We start from the raw sequence: 22,031 nt of genomic DNA on the forward strand, positions 1-22,031 counted from the left end.
CTGCATGTCGTATCTAGTAGAGTCTTGTTTATGAGTGTGTTGCACGCCACACTTATAAACAGGAGGTTGCAGGACATATAGGATGGTTACTTTCCTTTCATGTTCTAGATCATGCGAAAGAGCTGACTTGTAGGGAATCAAGTCTATCGTATACGTTGATGTAGGTTCTATAGAGATGTCATTGCCAAAAAGAGTTGCAGCTAGTCTGGATGTTAAGGAAGGACTGGGAGGGGGTGTGAGGTGTATGCCCTCTATTAAGATAGATCCGTCTGAGGACCAGGGCGAGTCGCCCCCTCAGATAGACCATGTTACACTAGTATTTGAGGAGTTGATGGAGATTCCAGCATCATTAGCTCTACGAATTCCACCACCGGCTCCGTGATAGCAACCATCGAAGATCAACTTCATTGGAAAAGCAAATATTATCATATCAAGATTCGAGGATGAATCATCAATGAGAAGGGGAGAATGATAGCAACCATGGAAGCTCAACGTCATTAAAGGACAAGGATGATATTTTATAAGTTCCAAGAAAGTCCATGACAAGATCTCAAACAATGAAGTTTCTAGACAAGCTCAATGAACTTCAATTAGCAATTAAAAGGTGTCTTATGTTGAGAGAAGAGATCTAGCCCAATGAAGATATTTTGGTCCAGTCTTACAACTATTTGGAGGCCCAAATTAAAGTCCAAAGGGAGGTGAAATGGAGCCCAAATCAGCCCCAGCAAGGAGCAACTTAGCAGCCCAAACTAGTGTTAATTTAACCTAGTTTCTAGAATCTTTCATTAATGCCTTCTTAGTCAATATTGACTACATTGAACAAAGTGTTTGAAGTCTTCAATGTTGCCTAATTTGAACAAAGTATGGGTAGTCTTCAATATTGACCACATTGAACAAAGAGTGGGTAGTCTTCTATGCACCTAAGAAACTTCAACATATTTAATTTAGTTTGACCACCTTTAAAGCCTCTAATGTTCTTTTTGGGGATTATTTCTTTATGGTGGAAGCCACCGTTTGCTCCTATATAAAGGAGTGTTTTCTTATTCATTGTAACTAAGATTGAAGATTAATATTTATATTAGTAGCCTTTGGCTTTGTAGAGACCTTGTAAGGTTCTCTTTGGGGTTTGCCCTTTTTGTTCTATCTTGAACCATCATTTGGATATCTTCAATTGTAAGATTCCTTGTTTGAGTTCTCTCCCACATATTCTTCTTCTTCTATGTATGATTCACTACTTCAAGTTTCAAATACATGAGACTGTGTTCTGTTCATTTCAAGAATCAAATCTTCCCCTATTCTTCTTCCTTCAAGAACTTCTTCCTTGCTTCTTTTAGTATTAAAAAGGATTCAAGCTTCATTAACTTGAATCTTTGTTCATCTCTTTTATGATTCCTTATTTCTATCTTTCGATCTTTCAATTAAAAACCCTTTCACTATCTGTATTGTTATCACTCCGTCTGATCGGGATGTGAGAAAAGCAGTACAGGTGTTGACGCAGCTGGTAGCCTCTCAGGATTGGTGTCACCCGAGGGGACTTGATAGTGATATAGCCCTTGAAGGGTCAGTAGATTCACAACCTAAGAAGTCTAGAGAATGAGAGCCTTCTATATTTTCAAGAGACGATTCTGATGAAGCTATAGTATGGATCAAGAGGGCCAGGATAGTTGATGATTACAAAGGATTACTGGGTGGTGGTAGGTTGCAGCAGACTGGGTTAGCATGGGTAGAGTAGAGTTGCCCCGACCATTCTGTCATCAATGTGGTCGGGCGCATGCCTGACCATGTCATGTAGGTACGGGAGGTTGTTTTTGGTGTGGTAGCAAGAGCCACATTATATAAACGTGTCCAACTCTTAAGTATAAAGACCAAGCTGGGAGTGGAGATGAAGCGTTGGGCTTCAAAGATTACTTTCTGAGTATAGATACACGACATAATTCCTTTTATTAGTTCATACTGATTAGTAGAATGTTACCTGACAATGCGGGGAATCTTAGATGGATAGTTTTTGACACTTATGGACAAATTATTGTATATGAAAATGTAGTAAAGATAGACGATAAGCGCATAATGCGAAAGATATCATCGGGGAGGTTTTACAGCTTATGGGGTTATCAGATAAGTAAAGCAATATCATACGACTAAAGAAAGAGGCCAGTTAGAGTATGGGATGTCGAGAATTGATGTTGGCCATAATTCTATATGTTTTAATGTTACTTTTCTCATGTTTTAACCGCTTTTTGGTGCTATTTGATCTTTAAAATACCCAACATATGTTAATTATTAATTTTATGACTAATTAAGTTGTGTGTGATGATTTAGGATGTTTGGGGTACAAAAAATGAAGAAAAAGTGCTCCAGCTATAGGAGAAGAGGGTGGATGCGTCATATTCAACCTAGAAAGAAGGGTATTTGGTGCATCCTTGGCAGTGAAGTCGGGAGAAGGCATCCACCTTAACATTCTCACCTAGGCACAACAGGGATGAAGGAACAGGGGGTGTAATATCCTCACCTAGATAGGAAAAGGAAAACTTTGGCCCACGACATTTGTATGCAATATAAGCCATAAACGCCTCTTTTAGGTTGTCTAACATACTTTGAAGCAGGGAAAAACCATCACAGAGTTTGGAGACCGTGGAATTCATCTTGAGTTCATCATTTTCCCTTCTTTTATTGATTTTTATGCATTCTTGGGAATTATATGAGATATATACCATGACTATGTGTGGCTAAACTCGATTATGCTGGGTTATGGTTTTACATGAATGTTGATATTCGAATATTGATTTGACGAGTTAATTTATCATATTCGGTTGTTTATTCATATCCTGAGTTTAATTATTTTACTGCCTAGCTAACAGTGAAATACTATGTATGAATCTTTTTTTTTTTGAATCCACTAGGTAGTGCCTACGGCTAGTTTTTATATATATAAGGAAATATAAAATAAAGTGTCATGAAATCCTACGAAATGAAATAAATAAACTTTTCAAACTACATATAGCCTATTATCAAAGTTGAGTAATATGCTCAACAGTGATATCACATTAGTTCTACTGTAGTTATTAAAAATAAAACTAGCCATTGAAGCCCATACAAATTGTTGTACTGATTAATGCACTTCATGCAGCAGTAGCCCCGTATTCTTTGCACTGCCCAGGTCCGCTGATTAAACAAATAGCCCATAGTGATGTACAATATCCGTTGTTTGCAAATATAGCCCAGTTCCATTAAGAGCAGAGCCCAGCTCCGCTGATTGCCTAGATAGCCCGTTTCACTTTGCAATTTTAGCACTGTCCCTATCATGGTGATATGGAATTCCTTATTTTGATATTGAGATGTCATTCCTTGTGTCATTTCACTCCAATTATCCACTATGTTCTCCCTGTAACACTTGCATATGTAACACTGCTTTGAGCATCTCTGAACAAAATGCCCAGCCCAGAAATGTTTAAATACACTATGTTTGCACTCATTGTTATATGAACTCCTTCTGTTTTCTGTTGCGTTCTTTGCCTGGAGTCCATGCTGGGTTGTCCTACTATAATATTGCATCCAGATATAAACCCAGTTTGGCTCTAATGAAGCCGCAATATCTTGCCAAAAATGTCCTGTCGTTTGCCCTATCCAGCTGTGATCAACTACACTATTTTCGTATACAATTTAGTGTTCCATATCTATCCTTCTTGTTGAGACCTTTGCATGGTTTAGCTTCTGGATTGTTGGTTTAGAGTGTTGCACTGAGATTTTGCACCTCAATGCATCCATTGTTCCAGAAATCTTCGCCAAATCCAGCATCTTGAAAGATCATGTATGTGTAAAAATTGGGCAGCAGATTTGCCCCTTCCTGTCCTAGCTACTATACTTGTGCCCATTCATGATTCCCCTTCAATGGAATGAGTACAAAGTACTAATACCACCAATTGAAGGTTCGTCATTAGATAAGGTATAGCCATAGTAATGTTCCCTGCAAATAAGAAAACCTTGTTAGTGAAACAATTCATCACCATGTTCTCCTCCCTAAGGATTTGAACATGGTAGATGACTGTGAAAACTTCCTCAAAACTAAGGAGTTCTTCATTGCTTTTTTCCTGACTCCATGTATGTTCAACTGGCCTGTCAACGTTAATTGGATTTATGATCCAAAAACCAGCTACTCTACACGAGTGCTTAATAGTTTCCACTATGTACCAGTGCTGTATACAGCTGAACCAACACGTTTCTATGAAGATTGCGTGTGTTATCCTCTGTTGAACTGAGTGAAACTTTATGTGACTCCCTTTCTGAATCCTTGATGTGCTGATATGTGTTGTAGTATCATCCCAAAAAGCCTCCTTTGTTACCAAATTTGTTTGCCAAAAACGGCTGCATATCATCCTAATACTGGACAACAGTGTGTTTCTTCTTGGTTCTATTCTTATGCCTATTTTTGATTCCCCTCTAGTGGAATGAGTACTAAGTACTAATACCACCAACTGGAAGTTCCTCAAAAATAGAGCATAGAGATAATGACTTTTCCTGCAAAAAAGAAAACAATGTTAGTGAAAAAATGCATCACCATGCTCTCCTCCTTTTTGGATTTGAACATGGTAATTCCTTGTGTATGCTCCAGTTTTCTCCTCTTCTTCTCTTACTCCTTCCCCTCTTAGCTCCTTGACACCTTGACTCTCAAATATGGACATTGAAGCTTATCTCCATTCACTATTCTCATGCCTTGTGAGTCTAGATGATGAAAAGCATGGCATTCTATGAACCCTTGATCAAGGGCATAGTTTGCCAAATGATCTGCTAGCTTATTCCCTTCTCTAAATATATGTGATACTCTACCATTGCACATTGACAACATCAACTTTATCTCCTCTACTTGTTCCTCAATATCCCAATGTGGCTTCCAAATCCCTTCAATCACATTTTTAAGCAACATAGAATCCGTTTGCAGCCAAATATTTGATAGGTCATTAGCAATGCAATAGTTTAATGCCTTCAGAATTGCCATAGCTTCTGCTTGAGTATTTGATACCTCTTGAATTGCTTTCCCACATGCATAAATCACATCTCCATATTCATTCCTCAAACAAAATCCAATTGAACTCCTACCTGGATTACCCCTCGATGCCCTATCCGTATTGACTTTTGTCCACCCCGGCATAGGAGATTCCCATAACACCTTGTTAAACTTCAACATAGGTGTATAGTTTTCCATCATTCGTAGTATATCTGGCAATCTAAATGGAACATTGATAATACCTGGCTTCCTCACCTTAATAAGTGACTGAATTGTGGTGCAAACTTGATACACAACTCGATTAGTATACATAGCATCTCCATGTTTGTAGCTATTTCTCCTCTTCCAAAGCTCCCAAATAATGATACTAGGCAGTTCTTGAAAGATAGGCTTCAGTCTAGGAATTACCTCTACTGTCCAGCACTTAACAATAGCTTGATGTAAGTTTAACCCTTCAATGGATAAACCTGCATACGAGAAAAAGTATGACCACACTCTAGCAACAGTAAATGATCTAAAGAACACATGAGCCACTGTCTCTTCCTTTGGAGCTACACAACACCAACATTTTGAGGGCATGAAGTATCCCATTCTCCTTAATGTATCATCAAGTGGTAATTTGACCTTCCATAACTTCCACACAAAGAAAGATATTTTAAAAGGCGGCCCTTTAACCCACATATTAGCATAAGTGATAGTTAGATCTCTCCTCCTTCTTATGTAATCCCAAGCAGACTTAACTGTGAAATTCCCTATAGTTTCTAAGGTCCAAACCGGCTTGTCCAGCTCCTCTTGCATAGCTGGGCATTTTACATTTTCTAGAATATGTGAAGCCAAGTCTTCTGGAAGTATTTCTCTAATTTTCTCCTCATCCCACCCTCCTTCCACCACAACATCATTCACACTATGAAATGTTTCATCACAAAAGAAATCTGGAGATGTGACAAAGTAAAGAGATCCCAAGCCTGTCCAATTGTCAAACCAAAAAAGGGAGGATCCCATTTTTAGTTTCCATAAGATCTGGTGCTCCACAAGGTCTTTGCACTCCAACATATTCCTCCATATATGCGATCCATTCCTCCAAGGTACTACCATGGAGTTCAGCTTCTTGCAATATTTTTGGCTCATAATAGCGCTCCACAAAGATGGCTTAGTTCTGAAGTTCCACCATAATTTACAAAAGAGAGCCTTAGACATGTCATGTAAAGATCGAAATCCTATACCTCCTTCATCATACGGCAGGCATAAAGTATCCCATGACGCCCAATGCCTAGCTCTACCATCAATGGAATTGCCCCAAAAGAACCTAGCAAACAATTTGAGAAGTTTGTTGATCACATTGGCAGGTGGATTCACTGCTGAAAGCAAGTGAATGGGCATACTTTGAAGCACACTAGAGATCAAAACTACCCTTCCTCCAATTGACAAAAGCTTCCCCTTCCATGATTGTAATTTGTCCAACACCTTAGTGATTATCCCCTAATAGTAATCCATCCTTCTCCTTTTGTAGAATATCGAGCAACCAAGAAAGGTAAATGGGAATTCCTGCCTCCCAATTCCAGTTATTCTTTCAACTTTCCTCACCACTTCGTTAGTTGTTGAGTGATGTAGGTATATAGCAGATTTAGATTTGTTTATCAACTAGCCAGAAGCTACTTCATAAGCATACAATACCTCTATGACTAATTGTAATGAAGTAGCATCTGAAGATGAAAATATAATTGTGTCATCTGCATATGCTAAGTGATTGATCTTAGGACTCCACTTTGGCAAGCCAAAACCACAGAAGTACAAGTTCAAGTGCAGTGCATTTAGCCCCCTAGACAGTGCTTCTGCTACTAAAATGAATAGCGAAGGTGACAAAGGATCACCTTGTTTCACACCCCTAGTTGATTTAAAGAATCCATGTGGTTGTCCATTGACAAGGACTGAGTACCAATTAATAGACACAATACCAAAGATCAATCCTATAAACCTTTCAGAAAACCCCATCTTCCTTAAGACTTTAGTGAGAAATAGCCAAGACAGCCTATCGTATGCTTTCATCATGTCAAGCTGTATCACCACATTAGGCCCTGCCTTTTTTCTCAGTCTTATGTCCTTGATTATTTCTTGAGTAAGGAGCATATTTCTTGAGTGAGGAGTATATCAACATGTCTCTCATGAATGACCCTCGAAAAGATTTTGTTGATGAAGTTACTCAAGCGAATTGGTCTCATATTTGAAAAGGTCTTCACCTCTTTCTTCTTAGGCAACAAAACTAGATTTGTGTGAGTCACAAACTTAGGAAGCTCCTACCCACTGAAGAATGCCTGCACCATTTCTACTATATCTTCACCAATGATCTCCCAACAAGCATGGAAGAAATTCCCATTAAAGCCATATGGTCCCCCGGTACTATCTCCATTCAATCCAAACACTGCCTGCTTTACTTCCTCTATCGTAGGTTGCATAGTCAGTTTGTGATTCTGCTCATCGATGGTACATGATCTAGAATCATAAAGTCAGTAGGAACACTCGCCTCATGAAACTGCTGCTGGAAAAAATGTACTGCCTCATTGGCCATACCCTCAGCCTCCTCTATCCAATTACCATATGTATCTTGAATTCTTTTAAGATGAAATTTATTTCTTCTACCATTAACATGAGCATGAAATAGTTTTGTATTTCTGTCTCTATCTTTAAACCAAGTCATGCCATGTTATGGATTTCTACGTAATGGTCTTTCAAACATGGTAGAACAACTCAAAGAAGGAAGAACTAAGCTCAGGCAAGAGATAGGCCAATTTAGCTCAGATATCCATGACATGCATGCTCGATTGAAGAAAACGGTTGAGGCGTCTGATGCCCTACAACAAATTGTTATGAATATTGGCCAAGTTGTGGAGCAAAAAGAGGAATTCTAACTATTCGACCAAAATATCACTAATGATGCCAAGCTGGTAAAGTGTGCAAAAGTAAGGAAGTCAAAAGTGAAATGATTCTAGAGTTGGAGCGCATTGAACCTCATTCTAACCATTTTTCAACAGTGTGTTTGGTTGATGACACGAAAATTGATCCATTTGAGCGTATGGAGAAGATAATGGATGAGGAACAAAGTGCATATATTCTGAAATTTACAATGCCAGAAGGGCAAAATGACATACCTCATTTAAGGGCCAAGAAGTGCAAGATGCGATATCTATTGCTTGGTTCCTTTATTTTCACATCACCGCCCCAGGAACGTGACAGAAACATTGATGCAAAATTAGGGGCGCAATTCATATCCTTAAAGTGGAAGAAAAAGTGGTGAAATTGATGGCGTTGTGCTGCGACGTTAAATCAAGCGCTTGTTGGGAGGCAACCTAGTTTTTTTAATTTTTATTTTATTTTTATAGTGTCACGTTTTGTTTTATTTTATTTTGCAGATTAGGGGAAGTCTGAGTACCCGAAGTTGAAGCTGAGGAGCATGTTTGAGCTTAAATGTGGAGTCGTCCCGACCCTAAATATTGAGGATCGTGTTTCTAGCTAGGACCTAGAGGGTCTCAGGGAGTATTTCTCATCCTTGTTTGAATATTTTTTGCTGTGATCATAAATCGAGGACTATGCATAACATAAGTGTGAGGTGGGGGAATTACTTTCTAAGCGTAATTATATAAAACAATTTCTCATTATTTTTGCTAACCCGTAGCTAGAAGTAGTCTAGTTTAGAGTAGTTTCTTGAAAAAAAAAACGAAAATACAAAAAAGAAATTAGAAAAAAGCTCGGACTTTTCCTGACGACGGACTACCTGGATAGTTCTCTCGAGGGAATAAGGTTGTTGGAAAAATACAAAAAATATTTTTATTTGATTCTTGGAATTAGTGTTAGTATTAGGAAATTGACAGAAAAATAAAGAAAAGCGCAAAAAATATTTTATTTGCTTCGAGTAGTTAGTAAGTTTAATCTATTAGGCAATAATCCTCCTTTATTTTTCTTTGGCCATCGGTTCTTTTTCTAGGGATGAATATTTAAACTGGGTATTATTTTTTATTTTTAGAGTAGTATAGGATATAAAGACTCAGATTAAATTCAGCACATCTAGTGAGTTGTTTGATACCAACAGAGTTAGACTTGACCATGTGGATTATAACCTTCTCCATGAGTTTTTGAGAACTATTTTTGCCTTGAAAAGTAGAATAGTTTTTTTTTTGTGACACTTAGGCTCATTTTCTTGACTCTTGTGCTAACTGTTGTGCCTTGTGTATTAAAATTGTGGCTTAACTTTGTACTTGTTTTGATTGAGAGTTGAATTGTAGCCATCCTAATTGAATCATGTGCCATTGTGTGGTGAGATTTTTGTATAGTTCCATGTAGCACATTTGTGTCTAGACTTGCCCTGCATGTGAGTTGAAGCAAAATCCTAGGTTTTGCTCGGTTTGAAATATAATTTTAGGCCTTCTTTGATCTTTTTTGAATTGTAATTCTACCACAAATAAAATCATCCCTAGTTAGCCACTTTGAGCCTGTAGACCTTTTATTTGGCACCCACATTACAAGCCTATGCCCTTTTGTTCTTAATTGAAACTTTTGATCCTTGTACCTCTTAAAATACTTTGAACGTGAAATAATAGCTAAAAGAAGTAAGGAGGGGATTTGGGTGGCTTTCGAGTGGAACCAATGAAAGGAAGAAAGGTGCCCTTATTTTGTAAAATAATACACCACTAGCAGAAATTGAAATAAAAAAAAAAGACAAATCTGGAAAACAAAAGAAGGAAAAGTAGAGATGAATAAATTGTTGTCTTGTTCTTACTAGTGGGGTATAAATTGAAGTAGTGCTTAAAGAAAGAAAGAGGAAATATTTTTGGGAGTGGTCTTGTTTGTGAAAATTAAGTGGATTGAAGAATTGCGCTTAAAGTTTATTATGTGATGTGTTAAAGTGCTTAGGAGGATGAACCACTATTCCTAAATATATCCTACCTGTTCCTTAGCCCATGTTACAACCAAGATAAAGTCCTAATTGATTTTAGACTGAGCAGACCTACATTAGTAGAGATTTACATAACGGGCAAGCCTATGGTACCTTTTGTGCGCATGTAAACTTCTTTGAGAGAGTGAGTGATTTTCTCTATTGCTTGAAGTCCTTAAATTACGTACGAATTCTATTTGAGTGTGTGGACTCTCTCTATTTGATTTGTGGTGAGGGCACATGTTTCATGATGGATAGGTGACTTTATTAAGCTCTTCGGTTAGAGTGAGAAAGTTGGCCTGAAAGTAGTTATGCAACAGAGTTAGTTTCTGAGGTTGAGATGTCCTGAATTTTCTATTTGATTGGTTTGAACTGTTCAATAGCGTGTTAGGCAGGGTTTAAACATGGGGAAGAAAGTCCAAGAATGCATATGCAAAGGGCTAACTATTGGTATCAACGGAAGTCATGGGTGCTTAAGCTTAATTGAAAGGTGTGGCTTGATAGCGATAAGCTTAATTTTGTTCGATCTATTTTAGGTTGATTCTACTTTGCTCGAGGACGAACAAAGGTTTATGTGTGGGGTGGTGATGTTGGGCATATTTCTATTTGTTTTAATGTTACCTTTCTCATGTTTTAACAACTTTTTGGTACTATTTGATCTTTAAATGCCCAACATGTGTTAAATTAAGTATTGGTGTTATGACTAATTGACTTGTGTATGATGATTTAGAATGTTTGGAGTGAAAATATATGAAGAAAAGGTGCTCCAGCTATAGGAGAATAGGGTGGCTGCGTTGCATCCAACCTAAAAAAGTGTATTTGGTGCATCCTTGGCAGTGAAGTCAGAAGAAGGCATCCGCCTTAGTATCCGCACCTGGACACAGCAGGGATGAAGGAATAGAGGATGGATGCGAAGCATCCACCCTAGCATGTGATGCTGAGAAGTTGAAGCTGAGGCGGATGCGAAGCATCCACCCCAGCATCAATCCCTAAAGCTGAGTCAGAATACGAAAAGGAAACATTTAGCCCACGACCTTTGTACGTAATATATAAGCCAAAAACGCCTCTTTTAGGTCATCTAACACACTTGGAAGCTGGGAAAAGCCATCACAGAGTTTGGAGACCGTGGAATTCGTCTTGAGTTCATCATTTTCCCTTCTTTTATTGATTTTTATGTATTCTTGTGAATTATTTAAGATATCTACCATGACTATATGTGGCTAAACTCGATTATGTTGGAGTTATGGTTTTACATGAATGTTGATATTCGAATATTGATTTGACGAGTTAATATATCATATTCGGTTGTTTATTCATATCCTGAGTTTAATTATATTACTACCTAGCTAACAGTGAAATACTATGTATGAATCTTGAGTTGTGTTTGAAAGAGGTAATTCTTAATTGCAATAGGATTGAATAGAGCGCGATCTTGAACCTAGCCATCGGGGAATTGATTTGCGAATACGGATAGAAATATACCTATTTGCCCAGATTAGCCAATTGTGCAAGAGATTGTTAATGCGTTCTTTTTATCTCTAATCTCATAGGAACATAGGGTTTAGAATAAATTGAATAGGCGAGTAGAAGTTGTCAAATTTCTACGAGTATTATTGTCCTTGTAGGATATAACCAAAATAAATTAATAAGTCGAGTTGATTGAAGAATTTAACACGGTTGTTACATAACCATGACCCTGGAATATTACTTCTCATTGAATTAAAATCCTTCGTGCTAAGTGTGCTAGTTCATTAGATTTTCATTTACTTTTAATTATAATTAGTAGAATTAATCAAACAAAAACCCCCTTTAAATTGTTCTTGAATTGACAAATTAGAATTCGCTTGATTTAGTTGATAATTAATCATAAGTCCTCGTGGGAATGATACTCTACTCACTCTTTATTACTTGATTGAACGTGTATACTTGCGTGTGCGATTAAGGGCAACAAGTCTTTGGCGCCATTGCCGGGGACTTCAAAATTAATTGTTTCACTAGATCAAGCTTTTATTACTTATCAAGTCAAGTTTTAATTTTTATTTTTGTATTTTCTAGTTTTAGTATAGTTTAGTATGTTGTTACTTGTATTAGTTGGAATCTTTTAATACAATTTGGTCGAATATTGGTTATTCTTATTTTGGTAATCCCTGTCCATATTGTGAAGGACCACACTTGTGGCAAAATTGTGAATCTCAATCTTATGAGTGAAATTTTTGTAATGTGTGTAGTTGTGGAGGTAGCCATTGGGATAGTTGTCCTAATTCTTTTTACCCTTCTCTGAGCACTTATTATGATATTTTGAATAATGTTTATGAGTTTTATAGGAGAAATGAAGTGGAGGATATGGAACGTACTGCCCATATAATGGACGTGGTGAGGCAAGTAGCCGAGCAACAAGATGAAAATCAAAAAGCAATAAAAAGAATTAGTGTAGAAATCATGAGAATGAAAGCCAAGGTGGAATAATTGGCTGACGAGAGTGAGATCCTACAAGAAGATAACTTTCTAAAAGCAGATATAGTAAACCAATCTTGGCTAGAGGAATAAGCTCAGCTAATAAAATTTCATAGGTTTCTACGTAGTGGTCTTTCAAACATTGTAGAACAGCTCATAGAAGGAAGAACTAAGCTCAGGCAAGAGATAGGCCAATTTGGATCAGATATCCATGACATGCAGGCTCGATTGAATAAAAAGGTTGAGGCGCCTAATGCCCGACAACAAATTGTTGTGGATATTGTCCAAGTTGTGGAGAAAAAAGAGGAATTCCAACTGTTCGACCACAATATTATTAATGATGCGCAGGTTGTGCAAAAGTGAGGAAGTCAAAAGTGAAACGATTCTAGAGTTGGAGCGCATTGAACCTCATTCTAACCATTTTCCAATAGTGTGTTTGGTTGGTGACACGAGAATTGATCCATTCGAGCGTATGGAGAAGTTAATGGATGAGGAACAAAGTGCATATATTCTGAAATTTGTGATGCCAAAAAGGCAAAACGACATACCTCATTTAAGGGACAAGAAGTGCAAGAAGTGATATCTATTGATTGGTTCCTTTATTTTCACATCACCGCCTCAAGAACGTGACAGAAAAAATGATACAAAAATGGGGGGCGCAATTCATATCCTCAAAGTGGAATAAAGAGTGGTGAAATTGATGGCGTTGTGCCGCAATGTTAAATCAAGCGCTTGTTGGGAGCAACTCAGCTTTTTTAATTTTGATTTTATTTTTATAGAGTATCGTTTTGTTTTGTTTTATTTTACAGATTAGGGAAAATCTGAGTACCCGAAGTTGAAGATGAGGAGCATGTTTGAGCTTAAGTGTGGGGTCGTCCCGACCCTAAATATTGAGGATCATGTTGCTAGCTAGGCCCTAGAGGGTCTCAGGGAATATTTCTCATCCTTGTTTTAATATTTTTCGTTGTGATCATGCATCGAGGACTATGCATAACATAAGTGTGAGGTGGGAGAATTACTTTCTGAGTGTAATTGTATAAACAATTCTTATTATTTTTGTTAACCCATAGCTAGAAGTAGTCTAATTTAGAGTAGTTTCTTGCAAAAAAAAACAAAAATACAAAAAACAAATTAGAAAAAAGTTCGAACTTTTTTGACGATGGACTACCTGGACAGTTCTCTCGAGGGATTAAGGTCCTTGAAAAAATACAAAAAAGATTTCATTTGATTCTTGAAATTAGTGTTAGTATTAGGAAATTGACAGAAAAATAAAGAAAAGCACAAAAATATTTTATTTGCTTTGAGTAGTTAGTAAGTTTAATCTATTAGGCAATAATCCTTCTTGATTTTTCTTTGGCCATCGGTTCTTTGCCAAGGGATAAATTTTTTAACCTGATATTATTTTTTATTTTTTAGAGTAGTGTAGGATATAAAGACTCAGACTAAATTCAGCACATCTAATGACTTGTTTGATACCAATAGAGTTACACTTGAGCACGTGGATTATAACCTTCTCCGTGAGTTTTTGAGAACTATTTTTGCCTTGAAAAGTAGAATAGTTTTTTTTAGACGCTTAGGCTCATTTTCTTGACTCGTGTTCTAACTGTTGTGCCTTGTGCATTAAAATTGTGGCTTAACTCTGTACTTGTTTTGATTGAGAGTTGGAATGTAGTCATCCTAATTGAATCATGTGCCATTGTGTGGTGAGATTTTTGTATAGTTCCATGTAGTACATTTGTGTCTAGAACTTGCCCTGCATGTGAGTTAAAGCGAAATCCTAGGTTTTGCTCAGTTTCAAAATATGATTTTAGACCTTCTTTGATCCTTTTTGAATTTTAATGCTACCACAAATAAAATCATACCTAGTTAGCCATTTTGAGCCTATAGACCTTTTATTTGGCACCCACATTACGAGCCTATACCCTTTTGTTCTTAATTGAAACTTTTGATCCTTGTATCTCTTAAGGCACTTTGATCATGAAATAGGTGCTAAAAGAAGTAAGGATGGGATTTGGGTGGCCTTTGAGTGGAACCAATGAAAGGGAGAAAGGTGCACTTGTTTTGTAAAATAATACACCACTAGCGGAAATTAAAAAAAAAAGAGAAAGAAAAATAGAGATGAATAAATTGTTGTCTTGTTCTTTCTAGTGGGGTATAAATTGAAGTAGTGCTTAAAGAAAGAAAGAGGGAATAATATTTGGGAGTGGTCTTGTTTGTGAAAATTAAGTGTATTGAAGAATTGAGCTTAAAGTTTATTATGTGATGTGTTAAAGTACTTAGGAGGATGAACCACTATTCTTAAATATTTCCTACCCGTCCCTTAGCCCACGTTTTTAGACTGAGCATGCCTACATTAGTAGAGATTTATATAACGGGCAAGCCTATGGTACCTTTTGTGCGCATGTGAACTTCTTTGAGAGAGTGAATGATTTTCTCTATTGTTTGAAGTTCTTAAATTACGTTCAAATTTTATTTGACTGTGTGGACTCTCTCTCTTTGATTTTTGGTGAGGGCACATGTTTCATGATGGATACGTGACTGTATTAAGCTCTTCAGTCAGAGTGAATAAGTTGGCCTGAAAGTAGTTATGCCACGGAGTCAGTTTCTGAGATTGAGATGTCCCGAATTTGCTATTTGATTGGTTTGAACTGTTCAATAGCGTGCTAGGCATGGTTTTAACATGGGGAAGAAAGTCCAAGAATGCATATGCAAAGAGATAATTGTTGGTATCAACGGAAGTCATGGGTGCTTAAGCTTAATTGAAAGGTGTGGCTTGATAGCGATAAGCTTAATTTTGTTCGATCTATTGTAGGTTGATTCTACTTGGCTCGAGGACGAACAAAGGTTTAAGTGTGGGGTGGTGATGTTGGGCATATTTCTATATGTTTGAATATTACCTTTCTCATGTTTTAACCACTTTTTGGTGCTATTTGATCTTTAAAATGCCCAACATATGTTAAGTATTGATTTTATGACTAATTGAGTTGTGTGTGATGATTTAGGATGTTTGGATTGCAAAAATATGAAGAAAATGTGCTCCAGCTATAGGAGAAGAGGGTGGATGTGTTGCATCCAATCTAGAAAAAAAGTGTATTTGGTGCATCCTTGGCAGTGACTTCGGGAGAAGGCATCCGCCTTAGCATCCGCACCTGGGCACAGCAGGGATGAAGGAATAGAGGATGGATGCGAAGCATCCACCCTAGCATATGATGCTGAGAAGTTGAAGCTGAGGCGGATGCGAAGCATCCACCCCAGCATCAATCCCTAAAGCTGAGTCGGAATACGAAAAGGAAACATTTGGCCCACGACCTTTGTACGTAATATATAAGCCAAAAATGCCTCTTTTAGGTCATCTAACACACTTGAAAGCAGGGAAAAGCCATCACAGAGTTTGGAGACCGTGGAATTCGTCTTGAGTTCTTCATTTTCCCTTCTTTTATTGATTTTTACGTATTCTTGGAAATTATTTGAGATATCTACCATGACTATGTAAGGCTAAATTATGCTGTGGTTATGGTTTTACATAAATGTTGATATTCGAATATTGATTTGACGAGTTAATTTATCATATTCGGTTGTTTATTCATATCCTGAGTTTAATGATTTTACTGTCTAGCTAACAGTGAAATACTATGTATGAATCTTGAGTTGTGCTTGAAAAAGGTCATTCTTGATTGCAATAGGATTGAATAGGGCACGATCTTGAACGTAGCCATTGGAGAATTGATTTCTGAATACGGATAGAAATATATCTATTTGTCGTTCTTAGCCAATTATTCAAGAGATTGTTAATGCATTCTTTTTATCTCTAATCCTATAGGAATATATGGTTTAGAATAAATTGAATAGGCGAGTAGAAGTTATCAAATTACTACGAGTATTATTGTCCTTACGGGTTAATAACCCAGATAAATTAATAAGTCAAGTTGATTGAAGAATTCAACAGGATTGTAACATAACCATGACCCTGGAACATTATTTCTCATTGAATTAAAATCCTTCGTGCTAAGTGTGCTAGTTCATTTGTTTTTCGTTTACTTGCAATTATAATTAGTAGAATTAATCAAACAAAAACTACCTTGAAATTGTTCTTGACTCGATAAATTAGAATTCGCTTAATTTAGTTGATAATTAATCACAAGTCCTCGTGGGAACGATACTCTACTCACTCTTTATTACTTGATTGACCGCGTGTACTTCCGTGTGCGATTAAGGGCAACAAGAATCAAGGATGTTTTGTTTAAACTACATCGAAGGAAACGAGAAGTGGAATGTTGTGAAAGGTTTGTGCGAAAGAAAATAGAGCAATCTGAATGAATAGGAAAGACTATTTAGGGACGTAAGTTACAGTATGGAAGTACAATTTGACTCGTAGGAAAGTAAGCTCTAATGTTATAAAGCAGTATGGGCCACGTTTTCTTTAAAAGTGGAATAGATATTTTAACGGAGATTATCGGAACGTCAATTTGACTATACAGATGAGAGGTGCCAATATCGGGGGATGACTTAGGATGAACTAGAACTAAGGTACCGATTAGAGATTCAAAGGACTCTCACACTAGCTAGCATTGCAGTGATAGAATGAGTGTGTGAGCAGAAGGAGGAAGAGGATTAGTGGGAGAAGAACCCTGAAAGAAATTTATTATTATCTCCATGATAAGCCATGAGAAATAAAGTTAACTCGTCGAAAGAAGGCATGCCAGCAAGAACATATGACTCGCTACGTATATAGACCCCTATAAATTGTCTCAAAGGGAGAAAGGTTACCCATAGGTCAATCGTAAACTACCAGGAATACGAACCTACGGAAGGCAGAAAGACAAATAGGACTTCAAGCGTGAAACATTGAACTATTTCCCTATGTGGGGAGATGATGTGGTAAAGCACTAAGTAGAGAGCATGTTTGTTTAACAACAAAAGGATGGGAGGATTGGGATAGAAATGTCATGCCTCAACCTCAGGAAGCGCGACCGACGCTCAACCGAGATAACCTGACCGAGCAAGCATGTACAATACCTTATACCCGAACTCACCCATGAATGAAGAGATGATGTATTTCATTAATTAGACCAGGAGAAGATCATGTGAGCAACACCAATTCATTACCATTAGTTACATCATTTATAAGTCTCAAAATACATACATTCATAGTTTGAAGTGGAACATGTGGTACAAATACAGTATTACTAGTCTGACTTTCCCAATACCAACATACAACCCACACTATGTCTACGGGGCCGCTAATAGATACAAAAGAATACTATGATAGTACCGGTAACAATGCCCCGGCTATACCTCTAAACATAATGCACAAGGAACAAAAGATATACGACCTCGAATGAAGTGGGGCTCACCAAGTCAGCTGGGAAGAGGGTGTACCGCTATCTCTGATCAAAGCTGCCTACTGTGGAACCACCTGCATCCATTAAAGACGTAGCGCCCTCGGCAAAGGGGGTGTTAGTACATGTCGAATAGTTCTAGTATGAAAACCAAACACCCCCTTCAAGGATTGGAAGTACGACATGAATGTGACCAATCATGGAAGCAATAAAAGAGCTTAAATAGCCATTAAAACCATAGCAAATTCATTTAAAGCTTTCAATAACATTTATAAATTTCAAGTTGGGGATCCTCTAAAATAACCTCTACCACAATACCACAATTTCAACACAAAACGGCTCTGCCGCCTCACCCCAATGTGTGCGGGTGGAGGTGTAATCACAATGCCACAATCTCTACACAAAGCGGCCCTGCCGCCTCACTCCAATGTGTGCGGGTGGAGGTGTAATCCCAATACCACAATCTCTACACAAAGCGGCCTTGCCGCCTCATCCCAATGTGTGCGGGTGGAGGTGTAATCACAATACCAATATCTCTACACAAAGTGGACTTGCCGCCTCACCCCAATGTGTGCGGGTGTAGGTGTAATCACAATACCATAATCTCTACACAAAGTGGCCCTGCCGTCTCACCCCAACGTGTGCGGGTGGAGTTGTAATCACAATGCCACAATTTGAATTCTCAAAACGATAATAGTTTGTACAAGAGATTTCCTTTCAAATCAAACCCTTTGGCACCTTTGGCCTTAACAAATATAAGTTAATAAGATTTCATCATATGAGATAAAAGAATTTGATCACATTGATTTCGTACAAAACATTCTTCCCAAAAGGGATACAACATAATTAAGTCAAAATAGAGAATCATTAACACATGAGGGTTATGACACCTTTTGCAATTTGGAAATCAATTTACTAGCTTGAATATCCCACCTCAATGGTGTTTCAAATTCGAACTACACATGATAGAGTTTTGTAAGAATACGGGAGTTCTGATACTAGAAGAAGAGTTTAGCCTTCATACCTCAAAAGCGCTTTCCGTGGTGTAACAACAACGTCCCGACACTCCTAACGATGCCAATCTATAGAAGAGGGGAGAATTACAAGCATGATTAGAGGAATTCGTATGGAAAGAGTTGCTACAATGACAACCCAACCTTTCCTCAACCAATTCAACAACAAAACCACCCAGGATTGTCAAACAACTTCCCCACAATCCCTATTAGCTGATGTATGTGATAAGTCTACTCTCACTACCCATAACCAACCCAAATCCGAAATTGGAGAATTGGGGGAAGAAATGTTTACCTTTTAGAAACCCTAGCAAGTTCCTCTTGATGAAATTCCAAGTCTTGATTCGAGTTGAGTAGTGAAATCCTTTGATCCTCCCCTTTCTCTCTAGAATAGCTCTTTTCTCTCTCAAAAATATCAGATAATCCCTCAAAAATGACCCCTATGGCTAGATAAAACGAAATGGGGTTGGGTTATGAAATTAGAAAAATGAAGCCCCGATGTAGATCTATGGTTGCATATGCGACCGCATAACACTTCTACGGTCCGCAAAATGGATCGCATAATGGCCCTCCGGAACTGGGAATTTCTGCTTCACTATGTGACAGGTCTGCAGTCTGCAGATCAATTCTATGGTCGTATAATGTACCGCAGAACCTCCTTTCGAAATTTCTCATGATGGCTCTACGACGAATATGCAGCCCGCGAAACATTTATACGATCGCATAGTTGACCGCATAACGACCTCCAAAATTGGCCATTTCTCTACTTCACTCCGCGGTGGATCTGCGGCCCTCGAAGTAGTTCTGTAGTCGCATAATAGACCGCAGAAATGCCATGTTCTGCAACAATTTTTCTTCAATCCCTAATGCACTGTTCAACCCAAAAAATCCGTACCACGGCGAGCTTGTTGGCCGCAAAGATTTTCTACAACCCTCAAATACATTAGCCTACCTCGGCACCACGAAATGCAGGATCTTAGGTGAAATTTTATGGGGCCTTACATCCTCCACCGCTTAGGATCATTCATCCTCAATGAGGGTAAAAATGGGCCATTAGCATCCAATGTGACCCAACAATTACTTCACACACCAGCAGTTCTAAGTTTTGACTAACTCCCTAAATTTCAAAAAATGTTGCTAAATTCTCCCCTATAACTGGGCCTATCTGCCTATCAGAGAATCCTATAAACCAATCCTAACAACATATACAAAATCCAACGACACAGCATAACACAAAAAAATACCAACCGTGGCCTCATAAGCAATATATTACCAAAAACGAACACCCTTAACAGCAACTATACAAGAGAAACATAATTCATAGAAGGTAAAATCTTAACATTTTCATATAACACAGCTAACTAAATACATAATTATTCAAACAAATGAGGGTACTTCCTCTTCATCTCTTCCTCGGCCTCCCAAGTGGCCTCTTCAACCTGTTGGTTTCGCCATAGCACTTTCACGGAGGCAATTTCTTTGTTTCTCGGCTTCTGGACCTGCCTATCAATAATGATAACTGGAATCTCTTCATAAGTTAATTTCTCATTAACCTCAATAGTCTCAACCGGAACAATAAGCGACGGATCTCCAACCATCTTCTTCAACATGGATACATGAAACACCGGGTGAACTAAAGACATCTCTAGATGTAGTTCTAGCCTGTAAGCCACCTGACCAATCCTCTGAATGATTCTGTACGGTCTTACATACCTCGGACTCAATTTTCCTTTCTTACCAAACTACATTATACCCTTCATGGGGGAAGCCTTCAAGAATACCCAATCATCATCTTGGAACTCCAAATCCCTATGATGTACATATGAATAGGACTTCTGATGACTCTGGGCAGTTTTCAACCATTCCTTAATGATCTCAACCTTCTCCATAGCCTGGTGCACGAGTTCTGGCCCTATTAACTCCACTTCTCCAATCTTGAATCACCCAATGGGAGATCTATATCTCCTACCATATAGAGCCTCAAACGGCGCCATCTAAATGCTAGCATGATAACTGTTGTTGTAGGTAAATTCTACGAGTGGCAAATAACCATGCCAGCTACTCTTGAAATCAATAACACAAGTGTACAACATATCCTCAAGCGTCTGAATAGTCTGCTTTGCTTGCCCGTCGGTCTCTAGATGAAAAATTATACTAAGATTCACCTGAGTACCCAAACCTTGCTAACGTTTTTTTCCAAAAATTAGCTATTAAATGTGCCCCTCGTTCAGAGATAATAGAAATTGGAGTGCCATGCAACCTGACTATTTCCTTGATATACAACTGAGCATACTTTTCCGCTGTGTCAGTAGCCTTAACATGTAAGAAGTGTGCCGATTTCGTGAGTCGATCCAAAATCACCCAAATTGAGTCGAACTTGCAAGGAGTTCGAGATAGTCCTACCACAAAGTCCATGTTGATCATCTCTCACTTCCACATTGGAATCTCTATGTTTTGTGCCAACCCGTCGGGCCTTTGGTGTTCGGCCGTCACTTGCTGACAATTTGGTCATCTTGCCACAAAGTCCGCTACATTCCTCTTCATATCATTCCACCAGTAGACTTCCTTAAGATCATGATACATCTTTGTAGAACCTGGGTGCATGAAATACCTAGAATTGTGAGCTTCGGTCATGATTCTTTCCGGGAGACCATCTACATTTTGTAAGGCCCTGTAAAATTTCGCCAAGGAATTCAAGTTTTGTGGTGTCGAGGTAGGGTAATGTGTACAGAGGTATACTTTTTGGGTTGAAAAATGCATCAAGGTATTGGTGGAAACGTTTTGCTGAAGGGCCAATTATGCGGTCAGATTTGTGACCGCAAATCGGTTCTACGGGCCGCATACCCATCGCGGAGTTGAGCAGAAAATTTCTTGAATTTTGAAGGTTTTATTGTGGTCCATTATGCGATCTCATACCTATTTCGCGGTCAGCACTTCCGTCGCAGATTTAGCATGAAGAATTTTGAAGGGTGGTTCTACGGTCTATTTCGTGGCCGCATAAATGGTCTGCGGACTGCAGACCTGACCGTAGACCTGTCCAGACCTGCCCAGTTTTTGGCATCACATTCGCGATCCATTTTGCGGGCCGCATATGTTTTCTGCGGTCCATTGTGCGACCGCAAACTTGAGTTAGGAGGGTCCATTTTCCTATATTTATAACCCGACCCCAATTTTATAAATAGCCTTTGGGGCTCCATTTGAATCGAATGTCTGATGCTTTTAGAGAGAAATAAGAATATTTTAGAGAGAGAAGGAGAATACCTAGAATTCTAATCACCCATTCTTGCACCAATCTT

General features: G+C 38.2%; 1 protein-coding gene across 1 annotated transcript; it reads right to left on the reverse strand.

Annotated features, from left to right (window-relative positions):
* Window positions 1-6,643: 6,643 nt before the first annotated feature.
* On the reverse strand, window positions 6,644-7,129 carry LOC142180068 (secreted RxLR effector protein 78-like). The gene has a single exon (XM_075250988.1). The coding sequence runs from the start codon at window positions 7,127-7,129 to the stop codon at window positions 6,644-6,646; it is 486 nt and encodes a 161-aa protein (XP_075107089.1).
* Between the last annotated feature and the right edge of the window lie 14,902 nt (window positions 7,130-22,031).

This window comes from Nicotiana tabacum, chromosome 4 (genome assembly GCF_000715075.1).
Source record: "Nicotiana tabacum cultivar K326 chromosome 4, ASM71507v2, whole genome shotgun sequence".
NCBI classification, from domain to species: Eukaryota; Viridiplantae; Streptophyta; class Magnoliopsida; order Solanales; family Solanaceae; genus Nicotiana; species Nicotiana tabacum.

Bases quoted from the DNA above. Each gene is read 5' to 3' on its own strand.
- LOC142180068 (XM_075250988.1), bottom strand. From the start codon at position 7,129: ATGCTCCTTACTCAAGAAATAATCAAGGACATAAGACTGAGAAAAAAG.